Source organism: Vanellus vanellus (assembly GCF_965231255.1).
Source record: "Vanellus vanellus genome assembly, chromosome: 5".
Classification (NCBI taxonomy): domain Eukaryota; kingdom Metazoa; phylum Chordata; class Aves; order Charadriiformes; family Charadriidae; genus Vanellus; species Vanellus vanellus.
This window is the reverse complement of record NC_138910.1, coordinates 25,003,222-25,021,900: the sequence shown is the minus strand read 5'-3', so window position 1 is coordinate 25,021,900 and position 18,679 is coordinate 25,003,222. Positions and strand designations below refer to the sequence as shown.

At 45.6% G+C, this 18,679-nt stretch overlaps 1 protein-coding gene across 1 annotated transcript in view; it reads left to right on the top strand.

Moving 5' to 3' along the window:
- WIPF1 (WAS/WASL interacting protein family member 1) overlaps positions 1-13,932 on the top strand; it is a 56,411-nt gene extending 42,479 nt beyond the window's left edge. Inside the window, exons 4-9 of the mRNA XM_082484648.1 lie at positions 258-387; positions 3,786-3,962; positions 5,217-5,981; positions 10,482-10,700; positions 12,406-12,519; positions 13,831-13,932. Of these exons, the coding sequence (XP_082340774.1) occupies positions 258-387; positions 3,786-3,962; positions 5,217-5,981; positions 10,482-10,700; positions 12,406-12,519; positions 13,831-13,886 (1,461 nt within the window). The 3' untranslated portion in view covers positions 13,887-13,932. The remainder of the gene's footprint in view (positions 1-257; positions 388-3,785; positions 3,963-5,216; positions 5,982-10,481; positions 10,701-12,405; positions 12,520-13,830) is intronic.
- The last annotated feature ends 4,747 nt before the right edge of the window (positions 13,933-18,679 follow it).

Sequence of the window (18,679 nt, the reverse complement as noted above, 5' to 3'; positions counted from 1 at the left end):
AAAATGTGAATTCACATAAAAGTGTTCTGTTTCCAGTGAATAGTGTGGGTTAGAATAGCAGCAGTGTTTGGGGCCTTGAGTTAGTAACAAGGGCGGCTACCTGTAACATCATTCACAAAACCAGACGTGGCGTGCTACTCAATCCGGTGCTGTTAAAACAGAAATTGAGGTCTCAAGTAACTACCATATTTGAGCAGAACTTTGTAGCTAGAAGTCGAGGTTTATTTTGCCTCCTCATTTGTAATTTTATTTTGCAGGCAAATACTGAAAAGCCGTCCCTAAGCAGGTCAGAACAAGCAGGGCGAAATGCTTTATTATCGGATATTACCAAAGGAAAAAAGCTAAAGAAGACTGTTACTAATGACAGAAGTGCGCCGATTCTGGACAGTAAGTATGATTCTGGATGTGAGAGTTTCTGTATGTGTGAATGGTTCCATATATCTGAACGCAGAAAATTATTTTATATATCATCAGATGAACTTCCATGAGAGAAGTAGGTAAAATAAAATGCCAGAAGTTGGCATGCATAAAAATAAAATCTGTTCATCATGGATTAAGTCAGCTGAGAAATAAATTACTGCCTATGAAATATGAGAGTTAATTTGTTTGCTTACTCTCATAAAGCAGTTCATTTTCTCGTTTGCTGAAATCAGAAAACTATGCAAACACTACTAGGAGCTCTGCTGAGGAGCTGCAGCAGATCAGGCAAACAAAACCCCCATCAGGACTGAGGAGAGCACAGAGAATAAAATGGAATTTCAGACTCTGCTTTTGCATAAACGGTATAAAAATAAAGGCACCACTGGCACGACTCCATTGGCTTGCTAATGGCCCCAGTACCACTTAAAGCAAAACCAGAGCCAGGAGCCACAGCCCCACCTGGGTGTCACTCTGCTGCACACAGGTTTGCCACTCCTGGAGTGACTCAGAGGTGTTATCTTTTTGGCTGAGCCTTGTTGCTCAGCTTGCCCAGCAGTGCTCTGGCACAAGGCAGCAGCTCCACTTACCTGAATGGAGACAAGGTCTCCATCCAGCTGTGCTGCTGCTGTGTCTCACTCTACATCTTGGCAGGTGCTGAGAGGAGGCTGGAAAAGCCCATGTAGCAAAAGTATTGGGAAGATAGACAAGAACCAGGAGAAGAGCAAAGAACAAGGGCCTGCTACATCGGAGGAACAATGTTTTATTGCCTAGGGAGAGGAGACACTTCTACAGACTGATTAGCAAATGTGATACAACTCGGTCCAGGTCTGGCCATGCAATCAAAGATTGGACTGTGATAGGGAGATGATGAGGAAAGAAGGAAATGCCCAAAGGAGTGCAGCCAAATAAGAATGATAGAAAAAATGGATACAGTCCTGCAGTCAGCCAGGTACTTAGGTTTTAAACACTTCAGTATTATCTCTGAAAGCAAAGTTCTAGCTACTGTAATGAGCTGGAGAAATTCATTAAGGGGATTAAAGGGGGGGTAAACGGTGAGATTAAAATGATGCGGCCTATTATCTTGTTTACATGAATTAACAAATCATGATGAAAGACTAAACCATAGTAGCAGCATTTCTCCAGAGGTTCACACCCTATGTGAGTCAGAGCTGAAGTGAGCTAACATGCTTAAGAAAAGAGAAGGATGATGTGAAACATTCCCCCATGAACACATTCTTCCTTGGTTTTTCTGGGTGGGATTATCATTGAATCATAGAATGGTTTAGGTTGGAAAGGACCTTGAAGATCATCGAGTTCCAACCCTCCTGCCATAGGCAGGGACACCTCCCACTAGACCAGGTTGCCCAAGGCCACGTCCAGCCTGGCCTTGAACACCTCCAGGGATGGGGCCTCAACAACCTCTCTGGGCAACCTGTGCCAGTGCCTTACCACCCTCAAAGTGAAAAACTTCTTCCTGTTGTTCAATCTGAACCTGCCCTCTTCCAGTTTAAAGCCATTCCCCCTTGTCCTATCGCTATGTGCCCTAGTAAAAAGTCCTTCCCCAGCTCTCCTGTAGGCCCCCTTTAGGTGCTGGAAGGCTGCAATAAGAGCTCCCAGGAGCCTTCTCTTCTCCAGGCTGAACAGCCCCAACTCTTTCAGCCTCTCCTCATAGGAGAGGTGCTTTAGCCCTCGGATCATCCTCATGGCTCTCCTCTGGACACGCTCCAGCAGGTGCATGTCCTTCTTCTGTTGGGGACTCCAGAGCTGGATGCAGTACTCCAGGTGGGGCCTCACGAGAGTGGAGTAGAGGGACAGAATCACCTTTGACCTGCTGGCCACACTTCTTTTAATGCAGCCCAGGATACGGTTGGCCTTCTGGGCTGCGATCGCACATTGCTGGCTCATGTTGAGCTTCTCGTCAATCAGCACCCCCAGGTCCTTCTCCTCAGGGCTGCTCTCCAGCCATTCCTCGCCGAGCCTGTATTTGTGCTTGGGATTGCCTCAACCCAGATGTAGGACCTTGCACTTGGCCTTGTTGAACTGCATGAGGTTGGCTTGGGCCCACCTCTCCAGCCTGTCTAGGTCCTTCTGGATGGTATCCCTCCCCTCCAGCGTGTCTACCTCGCTAAACAGCTTGGTATCATCAGCCAACTTGCTGAGGGTGCACTCGACCCCACTGTCCATGTCGCTGACAAAGATGTTGAACAGTACAAGTCCCAGTACCGACCCCTGAGGAACGCCACTCATCACTGCTCTCCACTTGGACATCGAGCCATTGACCACAACTCTTTGAGTGCGACCGTCCAGCCAGTTCTTTATCCACCAAGTGGTCCATTTGTCAAATCCATGTCTCTTCAATTTAGAGACCAGGATATCGTGTGGGACAATTATTAGAAGTGCTTTTCATCCACAGGTTTTAATTACTTCAAAGTCAGCAAAATTTTCACTCACCCAAAGTCATGAAAATCGAGATGCCAAGAAGTTAAGCAATTGATCCTCAGCCATGTAGCCCATCATCTGAGAGCTGATCTCCATAGATATCCCAACCTGTGGGCCTGCTCATTTTGCAGTCATGCTCTGAATAGGGCTCTTTCCTGTATTTGTAGTTGTGGAAACACTTTCATTTTACTTTTAGCACCTCAGTGTTGTCACAGCAGAAATATTGACATTAGAGAGAAATGGGGGGGGGGGGGGACGACTGATAAAATAATTCCTGCCTATTGGAAAAATTAGCAGCTAATGATCCTGCCACTCCACTGCATTTCTGGACCTACAGGAAAGTAATCAGAAATGAAATCTCTTTCTCCACTAGGCTTTGTTTAAATAAGTAGATAAGTTGCAGTGCCATCAATAGTGACAGAGTTCTGTGCGTTCCCAGAAGTAATCACCAGAGACACTTCCAAGAGGAAGGACACTTATGTCTTCCTCCTTCCTTCCTTCCTCATTTCCCATGAGGTTGCCCTGTCTCTCAGTTTGCTTATGGAGAAGTGGAGGGGAAGGATAAGAGACCAAAGGTATAAAGAAATGGGAAGCAGCTACAAAGATGCTAACAAAGACAACATGATATTCTCGGAGGTCCCATCTATGCTCAGTTACAAGTTCTCCATAGTGACTGTTTCTCTGCTTTACAGTCCAGAGCAGACTAAAGGAAAGTGATGGGTTAATAAAACACAGTGACTATGCTCCTTGCAACACCTCTTCCATGGTGATGGTAGCTGTGATCATCCAACCTGAACAAGAACGCGTGTGTTTTGAAAGCTTGTCCATTTTTCCCCAGCTACGAGCATTGCTCTAATGAAAGAGAGTACTTTGCGGAATCAGTCTTGCTCCTCTGCCTAACATGGAGGATTTTTTTTTCCCAACAGAACCCAAAGGACCTGGTGGAGGTGGTGGCGGTGGCTTTGGAGGAGGTGGCGGTGGCAGCAGTGGGGGTTTTGGTGGTGGCGGTGGTGGCAGCTTCGGTGGTGGTGGACCACCTGGCCTTGGAGGCCTTTTTCAAGCAGGAATGCCAAAGCTCAGATCTGCTGCGAGTCGAGATGCCGGTAAGAAAGACCTTGCAGTTCCAGTGTGAAAAAGTAAATGACATTGCTTGAAACCCTCATAGCACTGCAATAAATCTCCTGCTGGGATTGAAAAAGTCTTTAAATATCTTTGGCTCCTAGGAAATGTAATTTTCAGCTTGAATCTTGTTTTATTCTTAATACTAGGTTTTATGAGGGAGAAGTGAGACTCTTCTGTCCACCTATCCTCCTAGTAATTGATGAAAACTAAAGATCTCGGCAATGTTGCATTGCTACCTGCAAAGTACAGTCAGGCAGGCTAAGTCCTGCCTTAGCAGTGGGTGTGCAGGACAAGAGGGGAGCATAAGAGGATTCCAGGTTAATTCTCCCTTGTGCACCAGGAAAAAGGTTCTACTTTCCAAATGGAAAGTACATCTGTGTCAGCTCCACAACAGCATGATTTACTACTTTGGGAGTGCATGAGGCATCCCAGCTGGCTGGTAGGCACGCGGCAGTTGGATGCTTGTCTGCGGCATGCACTGTATTCTTCTGGCTGGCAAAACAGCTGCCCAAAGCCTCGTGTCCCTTGAAACAAAGGATATTTGGGGCCAGTGAGTTTTGTAAGGACATGGGATTTCAGGCTTGCTGTAGGAGGACTGGGCAATGGGGCTTCTAGAGTGTTATGAACCTTACATATTTTATAGACTAACGTAATTTTTCAGCACATGTGTACAAAACAGTCTCAGAGCTGGTATTTTCTATTGTGTCACAGTCTATTTTGGGAATGTGTATTAATACAAAAGTTCCTGGCATCACAGAGCAGGACTTCTTCAACTGCAAGGCTGGCTGCCTTCTTCCTGATGTGCATAAGTACATCCTTAGATAACAGTTACTAGAATGGGCTGAAAAGAGCCTTTTGCCGGACTGTTGTTGTTAAGTATCACTTAAAAGCTGAGATTTCTTTGCTTTCAGGTTGATGGTACCAAATAATTGTTCTTCACCGCTTCTTCCCTCCCCGTGTGTGTGTGTGCGCTGTGTGATGGCCGCATCCGTCGTGTTACCTCGCGGCCGCTTTGGTCTCTCACAAGTGGTCCTCCCTCATAAGCACTATCAGGATGTAACCCGCTACTGCGGAGCCGTTCCCCAGTGCCACCAAGACTGGTGCTGGGTGCCAGGTTCTGGGGCTTGTGCGCACCGCACCGGGGCTGACCCCCCTCGGTGTCTGCAGTGCCTCAGGACGCAGCCCGTGAGCACCCCTGTCCGACGGGACGCTGATGCCCTCTCCTGTGTCCGCAGATGCCGGGGGACCGCGCCCGCCCGCCCTGCCGCCCGGAGGCCGCTCCGCCGCCGCCAAGCCCTTCTCCCCGCCGAGCGGCCCGCCGCGCTTCCCGGGGCCGCCCTCGGGGCCGCGGACCTCCGCTCCCGAGCCGCAGAGGAGCCGCATGCCGCCGCCGAGGCCCGACGTCGGCTCCAAGCCCGATGCCGTGCCCCCCCCGGTGCCCAGCACCCCCCGGCCCATCGCCTCCAGCCTCCACAACAGGGGGTCGCCGCCGGTGCCGGGCCTGAGCCGTCAGCCCAGCCTGGGGCCCTCGCCCCCGCCGTTCCCGGGCAGCCGGAGCGCGGGCTCGGCCGGTCCCCTCCGGCAGCCCGGCCCCAGCGCGGCTCCCCCGTTCTCCGGGCGCCCCCCGCTGCCGCCCACCCCCGGCCGGCCGGCGGAGGACAAGCCGCCGCCCCCGCCGCCCCCCGCCGGGCACAGGCCGCCCGCCGCCCGGGAGGCGGCTCTGCCCCCGCCGCCGCCGCAGAACAGCAAGCCGCCCGTGCCCTCCGCCCCCCGGCCCAGCCTCGGCGCCCCGGCGCCCCCGCCGCCCCCCAGCAGACCGGGGCCACCCCCCGTCCCGCCCGTCCCCGGCGGCAGCGACGAGATGCCGCGGCTGCCCCAGAGGAACATCTCGCTGGGGTCCTCCTCGGCGCCCGGCGGCGGGGGGGGCCGCTCCGGACCTCTGCCCCCCCCGCCCAGCGAGAGGCCTCCGCCGCCCGTCAGAGACCCCCCCAGCCGGTCAGGTAGGGAGCCGGGGCGGCGAGAGGGGAACCGGGGGGCTGGGGGTCCCAAAGGAGGTAGCGTGACGGGGGTCGAATAGATGGGTGCTGTGAGGTGAAGTGACACCTCTTTGTGGAAAGGGGAAATGCTCAGTTTGCCCAAGGGTGTGGGTGGCCGTGCCCCTTGGAGCGTAACCCAAAATCTTCAGCCGCCCAACCCTGGTACAGCCCTGCAGGTGCTTCGCTTGCTGTCACCCAGAAGGAGCAGCATCAGATGGCTTCGGCCGGGGCGTCGCTTTTTTGCCATGTAGCGATGCGCGGGAGCGCTGGAGGAGTGCGATGGGGCGCGGGGCAGCGCCTTCCCCGCCAGCCGCTGCCGTGGTTTGCATGGGCAACAGACGGTGCTGCTCGGCACAAGGGACTCTGCAGTTGGAAGTGAGGGTTTATGGGCATCACGGTGGCCTAAGGAAAGTCACTGTGCATCACCAGCCAGCTCACGTCTGCTTTTGCAGATCTCAGCAACTTTCGTTATAATTACTGTATTTAAAAAGGGTTGCAAATGGGGGGGTTCCCCATTATGTTCTTTGATGCAAAGAAGCTGTTTTATCTAGCTTCTGATAGGTGACCCCATTTGCCTTCCTGAGTCAACCAGCTTGAGTTAATGGTGGCATTCTCGTGAATGGAGTTTTGCAGAACCCGACCATCTACATGTCGGGAGACACGAACACTTACAGCCAAATAGAAATTATTTTAATAAAAGACCAAGCCAACAGTTGTTAAATATAATGGCAGTTGTTACAGCGGGACTAACTGCTGTTACTTACCATATACAGATTTCAAATGAGACTAAAAATAGAAGTGTCTCCTTTGACTTATTTCATAATAATTCCTCTGTGACAGCTATTGCTCATAACTTTTAAGAATTGCACGTGGTAACTTAGATCTCTTAATACTTGATGGTTCTCCCTTTGGAGATGGGAGAATTTAGGCACAAACAGCCAGGCCCTGTAACATTGGCAAGGGAGAAGCATTGCACGGAAGGCAACACTGGGAAGCTCCATAGAGTTATCTTTCATTTCATCCGTTGGAATAAAAATCTGGAATCATCTGAAACCTGCCCAGTCCTGGACAACAGAGGTGAATGTCATGGGAGCTCCCACAGACAACAGCCATACCATGTTGCTTTCCAGCTTCTTGAACCGGCCTAGATCTCCTATAGCACAGCACCTGCAGCAGCCGTGCAGCTACAGAAGATACTGGCCCCGAAGTCTGCAGTAAATAAACCAGAGAAATCTTGTCACATTTGACTGGGAGCATGAATCAAAGTTGCAGAGAGCATCTGCAATTATTCAGACACTTCCAAGAGCTGCTTCTGTGATGGCCTCTGCTTCCACTGATGCTTTCCTGGTTGGCTCTGTTCTGAGGCAGATGGTTTTGGCAAATCTGTACTACCTTTCCTCTGTCTTAACAAGGAGAAGGAAGTTGTAACAATAAATTATAAATATAAATATTCCTATTCTGCAGCTGTTCAATATAGATGATGGGGTCAAAGAAAGGTTAAAGAAAGTGTACTCACGCACCGGGCAATGAGCAAGACTGGCAAACTAGTAACAATGGACGAGGAGTAGGCTGAGGTTCTCAGTGACTTTTTTGCCTCAGTCTTCCCTGGCAACCTCTCCCCGCACCTCTCGAGTGGATGGACTGCAAGGCAGGGACTGGGGGAGCAAAGTCCCTCCCACCATAAGAGAAGATCACATTCATGACCACCTGAGGAACCTGAACATACAGGAGTCTACGGGACCTCTTGAGATGCATACCAGACTCCTGAGGGAACTGGCTGATGTAGTTGCCAAGCCACTCTCCATGATATTTGAAAAGTCATGGCAGTCAGGTGATGTCCCTGGTGACTGGAAAAAAGGGAACATTGCACCCACTTTAAAAAAGGATAGAAAGGAGGAGCCTGGGAACTACCAACCTGTCAGCCTCACCTCTGTGCCTGGGAAGATGATGGAACAGATCCTCCTAGAAGCTATGCTAAGGCATGTGGAGGACAGGGAGGTGATTTGGGACAGCCAGCATGGCTTCACCGAGGGCAAGACCAACCTAGTGGTCTTCAATGATGGAGTGACTACATCAGTGAACAAGGGAAGAGTTACTGATCTCATCTGTCTAGACTTCTGTAAGGCCTTTGACGTGGTCCCCCATAACATCCTTCTCCCAAAATTGGATATAGATTTGATGGGTGGACTGTTCAGTGGATGAGGAATTGGTTGGATGGTCACATCCAGAGGGTAGTGGTCAATAGCTCAATGTCCAGATGGAGATCAGTGGCAAGTGGTGTCCCTCAGGAGTCGGTATTGGGACCAATACTGTTTCATATCTTCATCAGTGACATAGACAGTGGCATTGAGTGCACCATCAGCAAGTTTGCAGACAACACCAAGCTGAGTGGTGTGGTTGACATGCCTGAGGGACGGAATGCCATCCAGAGGGACCTGGACAAGGTCAAGAAGTGGGCCCATGTGAATCTCTCGAAGTTCAACAAGGCCAAGCGCAGGGTCCTGCACCTGGGTCAGGGCAACCCCTAGTATCAATACAGGCTGGAGGATGAAGGGATTGAGAGCAGCCCTGCTGAGAAGGACTTGGAGGGGTATTTGTGGATGAAAAGCTGGACACAAGCCAACAATGTGTGCTTGCAGCCCAGGTGGCCAACTGTATCCTGGGCTGCATCAAAAGAAGCGTGGCCAGCAGCATGAGGGAGGTGATTCTGCCCCTCTACTCTGCTCTGGTGAGACCCCACCTGGAGTACTGTGTCCAGCTCAGGAGTCCTCAGCCCAGGAAAGACATGGACCTGTTGGAGCAGGTCCAGAGGAGGGACACAAAAATGATCAGAGGGATGGAACACCTTGCCTATGAGGACAGGCTGAGAGAGTTGGGGTTATTCAGCCTGGAGAAGAGAAGGCTCCGGGGAGACCTTGTTGCAGCCTTTCAGTACTTACCAGGGTCTTATAAGAAAGATGGGGACGTACATTTTAGCAGGGCTTGTTGCAATAGGACAAGGGGTAATGGTTTTAAACTAAAAGAGGGTAGGTTTAGACTAGATATAAGAAATTTTTTACAATGAGTGGTGAGACACTGGAACAGGTTGCCCAGAGAAGTGGTAGATGCCCCATCCTTGGAAACATTCAAGGTCGGTTGGACGGGGCTCTGAGCAACCTGATCTAGTTGAAGGTGTCCCTGCTTATTGCAGGGGGGTTGGAACTAGATGACCTTTAAAGGTCCCTTCTAACCCAAACTATTCTATGATGGGGTTTAGATAGGTTGAGAGAGCAAGCAAAACTATTCTGCAAGTTGCTAAATGCTTCTCATTCTTAGAAACAATTCCCTGAAGGCAAACTTCAGTAATTTGTAAAAAAAGAAGGGAAAAAAAAAAAGAAAAAGCCCTACAAAGTACAGCATGTTTCTTGAAGCATGTTTCAGTGCTTGTTGCTGGAGATGCAATATCTGCTGCTCTCTTTTTCAACATGCATGTCTGTAGCTAGATTTCATCAGGACAAGGAAGCATTTCATAAAAATAAACATAATTGTCAGTTGCCCAACTGTGCCAAACAGAGTTAGCGAGACCTTTGAACACGCATAGCTCTCCACACCCTCTGCTTTGTCTCCTCGTGTCCTAACCATGGGTACCTCTCTCCCTGGCAGCAGCAGCTTTCTTGCCTTTATTTACCACCTCCTCTCGGAGAAGCACCCTTCCCTGCCCTCAGGACAGCCTTGGTCCTGTGTTACGTGGGCTGCACCTTCATATTTGACCTGTCATGTCACCATGCCAGTTACTCAGATGCATAGACGCTGGGAATGCCAGTCTACGTGTGAGGTCTGTTTCCAGTTTAGCATGAGGTGGATATGCTCCAACTACCGAAAAACCTGGTGTGCAGCACATATGTTTATAAATGAGCAGCCAATGCCATGCTGCTTAACGCTGCCACTCCGGAGCTGAATTCCCCTGTGAGCCACCGCAGACCCTGGCTGTGACACCCAGAGGGAACCACCCTTATGGACAAAGAGGCTCTGAGGGTAGCAGAGCTCTTCTGTTACACGTCCTCTTGCCTTGCAATAGTACATGGAAAGGAAATGGGCTATGGTTTGGACCTCCACAGTACCCTGAATTCCAGCTGTAAGTTTTGCTCCTTGTGGCCAACGTAATTTAAAAGTGGCTTCAAGGACTAGCACCTCTACAGACGCTTTTGTAGCTGAGGGAAATGGGAATATGAGCACTGAGGTGTATTTATATACCCTGCTCCCCTGATCTCTAGTCTTTAAATTAGCACCAACTTCCTAGAGAGCCCTGGAGATCAGGGAAGTGGATGCTGAGGACAATTCCCTCTTGGGACCAAGGGTCTCAAGCCAGCCCACCCTCTCTGATTTGTTAGCGGCAGGCTGTGGGACACAGGCAGGGGCTTACCACCAGCAGAATAACCCCTGGTGCAAACAGTGTTTGTGTGCTTGCCTCTTGTCTTGCTCCAGGCCCCCTTCCACCACCTCCTCCCATAAGCAGGAACGGAAGCACTTCAAGGGCTTTGCCTGCTACTCCCCAGCTGCCCTCCCGGGCAGGGCTGGACAACCAGAGAGGAGGACCACGACCGCCGCTTCCCCCCGACCGGCCCGGCTCAGCAGCGCCACCACCACCACCACCACCACCACCTTCATCAGCTGTCAGAAACGGCTTCCAGGATCCAGGTGATGGTGAGCCATCCTCCCAGTTGTTTGCCTTTGATAGAGACTGTGTAGCGGCTTTTGGCCTTAATACATGAAAAAAAGTTTGGGATAGAGGCTTTGTTGCTAGTGCAGACCTTTGATTTCTGACCAACAGAGGTGTCATTTGGGTCTTGATTAACCTTGCCAATTAAGAACAGAGTAAATATGCCGTACATAGAGCAGAAATGCAAAGTCATCATTACCATCTCCAAAAAAACCCTTTGAAAAAAAGCCTGAAAAAAAAGAAACTTATTCACCGTGCTTTGCTACAATACAGAAACAAGGCCAAGGGGATTGTTCTGACTCTGCTATGAATTCAAACTGTAGCTACGCTAAGACTCTTTGGAAGTCAGAACAAGTTAGATGATGACTCAAAAGCTGAAAAACATATGAGAGAAGAGATTGGCAGAACTTCACTGAAAATCTCAAGTATCTCTCTTTTTGCTAGTGTTTATTGAAAAGGTGAGGTCCAAGATTGCTGTGTTTTAAAGATTCATCATGCTTTCCTTTTGAATTGTTCTCTATTTGTAAAGGACAGATAAATCTTTCAGCTAATTATGGGAGGCCAAAATTGGTATTTCTGACATTTGTAAGGTTAGAAAAAGCAAGCAGAAAATAAAACTCTAAGTCACACTTTTGAAGTATCTTCACACATCAGATAAGGCAGGTGGGTCACACAGACACGTTTTTTCCTGCGCAAGTCATTTGCAGGGTTCAGAACCTGCAGCTCATTTGCACACTGCTTTCTAATTGCAACCGTAGGGAGTAAACATAGAAAAACTGGATCCCAGCAAATAACCACGTGCACAACTGCTGGGCAAAACTTACTCAGCTGTTCATTACATTATGCAATTAAATATAACAATATTGCAAGAAAGTTATGGTTGCAAAGTCCTGAAGCAACCAAGTGAAGAAATGACAAAGTTTAAGATAGCCCACACTTTCTTCCTTGGGCTTCCAAATTCAAGTGCAGAACTGCAGAACAGAGCTCCATAAACATAAACCTATTTCAATGAAGAAACTGACCAGCTTGCTCTGTTTTTTAGAGTCCTATGGACTCAGTAGGTACATCAGTAGGACTCATGCAGTCTCAAGAGATACAGTTTCAACTGATGTATTTCTCCATTTTTGACACTAGTTACATAGAGGTTTCTCTGTCATCATAAATTTTATCATAGTGGCCCCAAATTTTCTTTTCCCTGTATAAAAATTAAGAAAGAAAAAACACCACTTATAGGACAGTGTGTTTTTAATGATGCTTTTGAGCTCTGTATATCAATAAAGTATGAATATCTGAAAATCCTATACCCAGGAACAAAATACTTTTCTGAAGTAGGAGACACTGCGCATCTCCAGTAACACATACATATGTATGCCTGTGTGAAAAAGCAGATCTATTATACATGGAAAGGAACGTAGCGCTTATTTCAGTGGAATTATGGCTGTTTTCCTGATCTGTGATTTTGTGTTAAATTGGCTACATTATCAGTTAAAGTTAATACGAATTTTCATTCTCAAACCTCTCTAACCTAAAGCATCTTCTTCCCTGACTTCCCAATAGGATGCTGGTTCAATACTCAGCTATGTAAGCATTTTGCAATATAAAACATGTATTAAACATAATGTTAATGTCAATTTACTTTCCTGAAGCTGTCACAATACAAACAAGTAAATTGCATGGGATTTTTTTCAGATGAATGGGAAAGCAGATTTTCTTTTCATCCTATATCTGATTTGCCACCTCCAGAGCCATATGTACCCGTGAACAGAAGTTATCCCAGTAAACTAGCAAGAAATGAAAGTAGAGGTAAGTTTGCTCCACCTCTGCTGTTGGAATTTCAGCGTATCATCCTAAAAACAATGTGGATGGGGAAGAGACTGGGTGTTGAGGTTTCAAAACTTCTCAGACTAACAGCCTGGTCACCCTTCCCCACCACACAGAAAAAGCTAAATGTAGGTTCGCAGGCACAAGCCCTCTTAAACTTGTATTTGAGGGGGAAATTGTTTAGTTTTATGTTGGAACGTGTATTCTACGAGTCCCCCTCTGCCATTATAGTCAGCCCTTCTGCTACAGGCAGCCAGTATCCCCTAGACTTCCTTCTCATTTCCCATCTAAATTCATGCACAACTCATTTATTCTTGTGCCAACATCATCCTTGAGTTTAATTATCCTCCCTCCTTGGTGTGTTGAACCCCTAATATTTTTTAAGACAACAGTCATATCCTCCTCTCAGCTTTTGTTTTCCTGGGCTGATTAAATCAGGATGTACTACCCTCTGCTTCCAAGCTATGTTCTCTGATCATCAGGATTGCTTCTGTATAAATTTCAGTTTGACTTTGTCTTTTCCAATCGGTGTTACGTGCTGTTCCAGTTCGTGTCTCAACCGTGTCTTCTACAGCAGCATAAATGTTTCCTATCTTCATTAGTGATATTGTGCCTGATACACCCAAGGATCAATTTACTTCTTTCACAACCAGTGACATCGGTGGCTCGTAGTTATCCTGTAATCATCTGTACACTCAGATATTTCTCTCTCTCCCCTGTTGCCACATTATGAGGTTTTTGTTTGGAGCAGACATTCCTGTTAGTCTCTGACTCTTCACTTTGCCCTGTTAGCTTTCATCCCATTCGTATTACTCCCCAAAGAAAGGCACAGTAATATATGCATTTTTCATGTTTCCTTTCATGGGTTTGCAATGAAAATCTTCATATAGGGAAAAACATGAAGAACTTTGAAATGTTACTGTATTTAGAGCTTGCCACTTTCATTGAAATCTGCATGTGTTGCAAGTAGCACTGAGAAGGTACGTGTTCACATAAAATAGTAAGGCTAACAAGAGCTATTAATCTGTTTTGAGAAGGGGACAAAGGACTAAAATACATATGCTTTCCAGACATTTGGGGATAGTGTTAGTTAAAAACTTTCTTTTGGACTGTTTGAAGGTCTGATGTTGTTTAATACGTTAACTGGAAACTCTACAAAGATTTTTTAGTAAAATAGCTAGGCAAGAAAATGAGATGATCTTCACCAGTTACTGAATTAATGGCTTGGATGTAAACTTCCACTTTAAAAGAAACCAGGAGGAGTAACACAAAAAACCTTACTTTTTCTTTTAGGTGGCTCTGGCCGAAAAGAAAGAGGTGCCCCCCCGCTTCCACCTATACCAAGGTGAAATGGGTTCTGGCCCATCTTTGGGCAACGTCTGTTTTCAAGTTTCCTTCGAGTCAGCTCTCCTGTCCACATCATTGGAAAGTTGTCTGTTTTGCTTTATTTCCACTTTTGGCTTGTCAGCTGGAACAAACTTCAGTCTCTATTACAGAAGTAATAGATGCAGCTTATGAACTATAGTTGCTCAAAGCTATACATTTTATTGCTTATACTGCAGGCTGTCATGAAAGGCATTTTGTGGACCATATACAACATACGTGCATCATGCTTACTGTGTCCAGCCCTGTCCCCTTGAGAACTCCACAGGAGGTCTGGCTTTGAATTTGCTGAGAGCTGGAACAAAGCTATTTCATTCACTTTGGGTGCAGTGGCTGTATTATTTGAATGATAAAGTACAATCTCTTTTCTGTTTAAAAAATGGTTGCTGGGGAAAACTGTGTAGCCAAGAGTCCCCTGGATCCTTCTTTGCATGCCTAACTTGGCTCATCTGCTTCTGCAAGCCATAGACCAACTACACGGTGGCCAAGAGTCCATCCTAAACCATTTCACTTCAGCTTAGCCAAGCAAACCTTATTTTAAACAACAGATAGCACATCCTTCCCTGAGGATGGAGTGTGTCTGGCCTTGTTTTTATCTGCAGAGACTCTTCCAAAGAAAAGCACAAGTGAAGAATTCAGCAGCATAAAAATACCTTTTTTTAAAATCCCTATTTGCCCTATTTGTTTGTTTTTTAATAGTGTTATGCTTTTAGTCACCTAATTCTTTCCTACTCTGATGTGGACTAACCCACAGTCATCTGTGTCCTGTAATGCCCTCTACCTGAGACTACATGCGAAGAGTCCTCAGAAAGTAGTCTTGGTGCAAATGCAACAGTTTACTGTAGTTGCAGGCTCCTTCTGTAAAGCATCGCTTGCACCAGTGCTCCCCAGACTGCTTTCCAGTTGTTTCTTTGGTACAATTAAATGACGGGTGTTGACTTAAAAAGCTTCCTGAGGCTTAGGTCACAAGTCTCAGAGAGTCTGTGTGTGACTTGCATTACAGTAGAGCAGCTGAGGTCAAAAATGTGCCTAAGTGAAAGCCCTTTGATGTAGTGAAGAAGGTCTGGGGTTTGTGTGTTCAAGTGGGAGCGTTAGCTCCAAAATTTGCTGTCTGCACTGGTCAAGAGAAATGGGAAGATACGGCCTTCTGAGTTTACCATGAAGCCTGTCCTTTCAAGCTTTGCTGAAGGGAGTCGCTGCAGAGAGCTGCAAGGCTTACATTAACGAAGAGAGAGTAATTTAAACATTGTGACAATTGGTTCATATGTTTAATGGCTTTTGAATTTTGTATATGAGAAAAGAGGTCATTGTCTGAGTGCATTTTACAAATGGATCTAAATGCCTCGGGGAATTAGAGTAAGGTGATAATTCTGGATTTGCTGAATTCATTGCTGAATGATAGCTCTTTGTTAATTGGACTTCTGAAGGTTAGCTCTGAAAAATTTCTCCTCTGTCTCCTCAACAGCTTTTGTTTCTTCAGTGTACTCCTAACAAGCCTGTATCAGCAGTCATGCTTCACAGGGTGTTGCTAAAAAAAAAAACAAAACCAAACCCAAACAAAAAAAAATAGTCATGTAGGTTAAGAAAATGTTTCTCTAGCATGGGAGACATGATCCTAAGTACGCTCTGCGGCTAGAATAGGTCAGTCCTTGAAAATCTAGCCAAAGAGAGTCTGGACCCCACTGAGGTGTTTTTGCATAGGGCTTTTTGCTCTGTCAGTGGGTGTGGAGGGGCAGATCTCCTTTCTGCCCGACAGCCTGGGCAGTCACAGTGAAGGGGATGAGACAGAGTTGGATTTGGCCAGATCAAATTTAATTTGGCCTTTTCAGTGTTTGTTTACAAAATCTTGTTAGCTGTGATAGCATTTGATTATGTACCTGGTTTTTACATTTTTATATCTAATGACCTATTTTAAGTTACTATTTATGGTCTTGAACCTGCAATTAATTGCGCAGGCGCAGGGATGTATCTACATCTAATTGCAGGATCGTGGCTGTAAGAGTTTCTTAAACAGATATTAGCGGGACCGCCGTGTGACAGGTGCACCTTGGGATCAAACCTAGCGCAATACTGAATTTGTATATGTATTTTATGAATGTCACTTAAAGTGCCTGTCTTTTCGGTATATTATTATGTGAATAGAAGTCCAAATAAGATTTTTAGGATAATAACTTAAAGGATAAATTATTGTATTCGTGGTTTTAAACTGAAGCACTTATAACTTTCTAAGGAACAACATTTTGAATTTAAGAATACAATATTTTCAGTACCTTGACCTGCCAAATCCTTATTAATATCCAAATAGCTCTGCAGCCAAAAAAAAAACCCCAAACCTCTAGTAATTATACTTTTTTGTAACTTACTTGCTTCCAGCATAACTGTTTTACTTTGAGTAAGTCAATGAAAATGCTGCGCGTTGTTCTGCCAACTCTCTGCATCATTCAAAATAGCCTATATTTGATGTTTTGAGCAAGGTTTTCTGACCAGAAATTCTGGACCACTACCAAAGACTTGGCAAACCAGCTTCCGTCTCACTTTAAAATGTGCTGTGTAAAAAGGCCTTCAAGTCAACAAGCCAAGAAACTTGAGCTGCTTGGGTTTTAGCACTTCTTTGTACTCTAGAAGCCTCTTCAGAATGGATGTTTGGCATATATGTAAAATAGCTCAACAATGCAGAAAGATGATTTTTTTTTTACCTAACAGCAACTTTACTATTTATATCTTTTGCTGTAAAAGTCCCTAGATATATTCCAGAACAATGCAGCATTTTATCATTCAATATATTGCTTCATATATCAGTAGCTATTTACAATATGATCAGTATTAAAGTATTTATTTCACTATGAAGTGTTAAAAAAGAAGAATACAAAACAGATTGAATCAATGGTGCCTTATGACTTTTTTAGTCAACTTTTCTGTGTCTCACTAGGAAAAATTAATAGGCGTTGCTCCTCCCAAGTCCTAATGTAAATAGTGCCGACAGTAGCATTATACAGTGTTTGAGCCAAGTCCTGCTGTTGTGACGTGCTCGGTCTGCTAAATTCAGATGGAGCTCAGTGTATGGAGAGACTATTGGATCAGTCTTTAGGTGGGGTGTAAGTGGGCACTGGTTACCCATACAATCAATTGTTGGTATTGCTCTGGAAATTTAACCCTTTCCCAAAATCAGTGTCTCGCGCTGCTGTCCATACAGCCTAGCTGACTTCAGCGTGGCTGCATAGGTTATTAGAGGACTAAATTTGATTCACTGCTTGCATATAAGATTTACTAGGTTTGTTTCAATGGCATTGTATTGCAAACCTTCACACCTCAAACTATCTTTTTATGTCATCACTAAGACTTGCATTGTGTGACAACAGCCAGGAATGTTCATTTTTGTTTAATTCAAGTTAGTGAATAAAATGGGAATAACTTTTGTACCATGTGATAATAATTTCTGCTCAATATTTTTGGAAGAAAAACACTTGTTATGTCTGTTGTGACTTTCTGCACCAGCCATTGGGAGGTCACAGTGATTAATGTTCAGAGTTGTTAAAGGAAACTCAGCTTGTGATTCAGGAAGCATGTATTTCTGTAAATGAACTGCTTCTTAAATAAGGTCGCAAAGTTCTTGTTTAGAAGCCAGTGTTTCCCAACACTAAAGGAATCATAAGAATGATTATTTTTTTTCTGCAAGACTGAACTATTAAAGTTCCTTAAATTGTCACTTAAAAAACTGGACGGTAGTTTCTCCTTGCAGCAATAACTGTTTACATGTCACTTGTAGAAGTAGGTCTCTGTTTGAGCAGAGGATGAGGGAACTAAATGGCTATCATGCTTCACATATATTGTAACACAACAATCTTCTGTGCAGAAGTATGGAAATGGAAAAGGTACTTTTTGCCTTGGAAGCAAAGAAAGCAGTTGAGTGATCAAACTGGGATTATTTCAGGCAGAATGTCAAATGTCAAGAGACCTAGAGAGGGCCCCTCAGCCACAGGACACTGGAAAGGAGAAGATTGCTCAAGGAAATAAAAAACAACTGGCCGAATATCGCTATCAATACTAGAGTATAAATTGGGATATAAAATATGCATGTATGTAATACCACATCACAAAAGTGTGGACACCGTTGTCTCAGTCAGGTGCAAACAACCTGTTAGGGCGGTACATTGACTCTGTATAACGTATATTGTATGAACTTTAGTTTTTCAAATGGTATTCACCAGAAATTAAGGAGAATCTCTTTCCTACTGAAGATATCCGGTGACACATTAAGTGTAGCTGGTTCATGCAATGGTTCTTCATGTACATTGGGAGCAAACAGGGATCTCGTAGCCTGTAAGGTGGAAGTGTCTGGACCATTCAGTTAAAATGTAAACCTGGAGCATTGGCAAAAAGGGGGAGTGTTGGGGTTACTCCGCAGAAGCAGGACACGTGTATCTTCTCAGTGAGTGAGTATGCAGCAGATAGGTAGGCAGACGAAAAGAAAAAAATGGAAACCGCATGTCTTAAAAAAGAGAGTAACCCTTCAGTATATTGCCATTTTGAAATAGTTTGTCTGTGATAAATATTCTTTACTGTAAACTAATGCATGCAAAGGAAGACCTCTGAATTTGGACTTCTAAAGCCACACGAGACTATGAAAGAGAGAGAAACATACCTTAAAACAGGCTGAGCAGAAAGTAACATGTTTTTATCAGATGCTTAAAGTTTGAGCTTTTTACAAAATATTAATCTAGTTCTGTGAATATTTTTTTGCTTAACATTTATTTTGTAT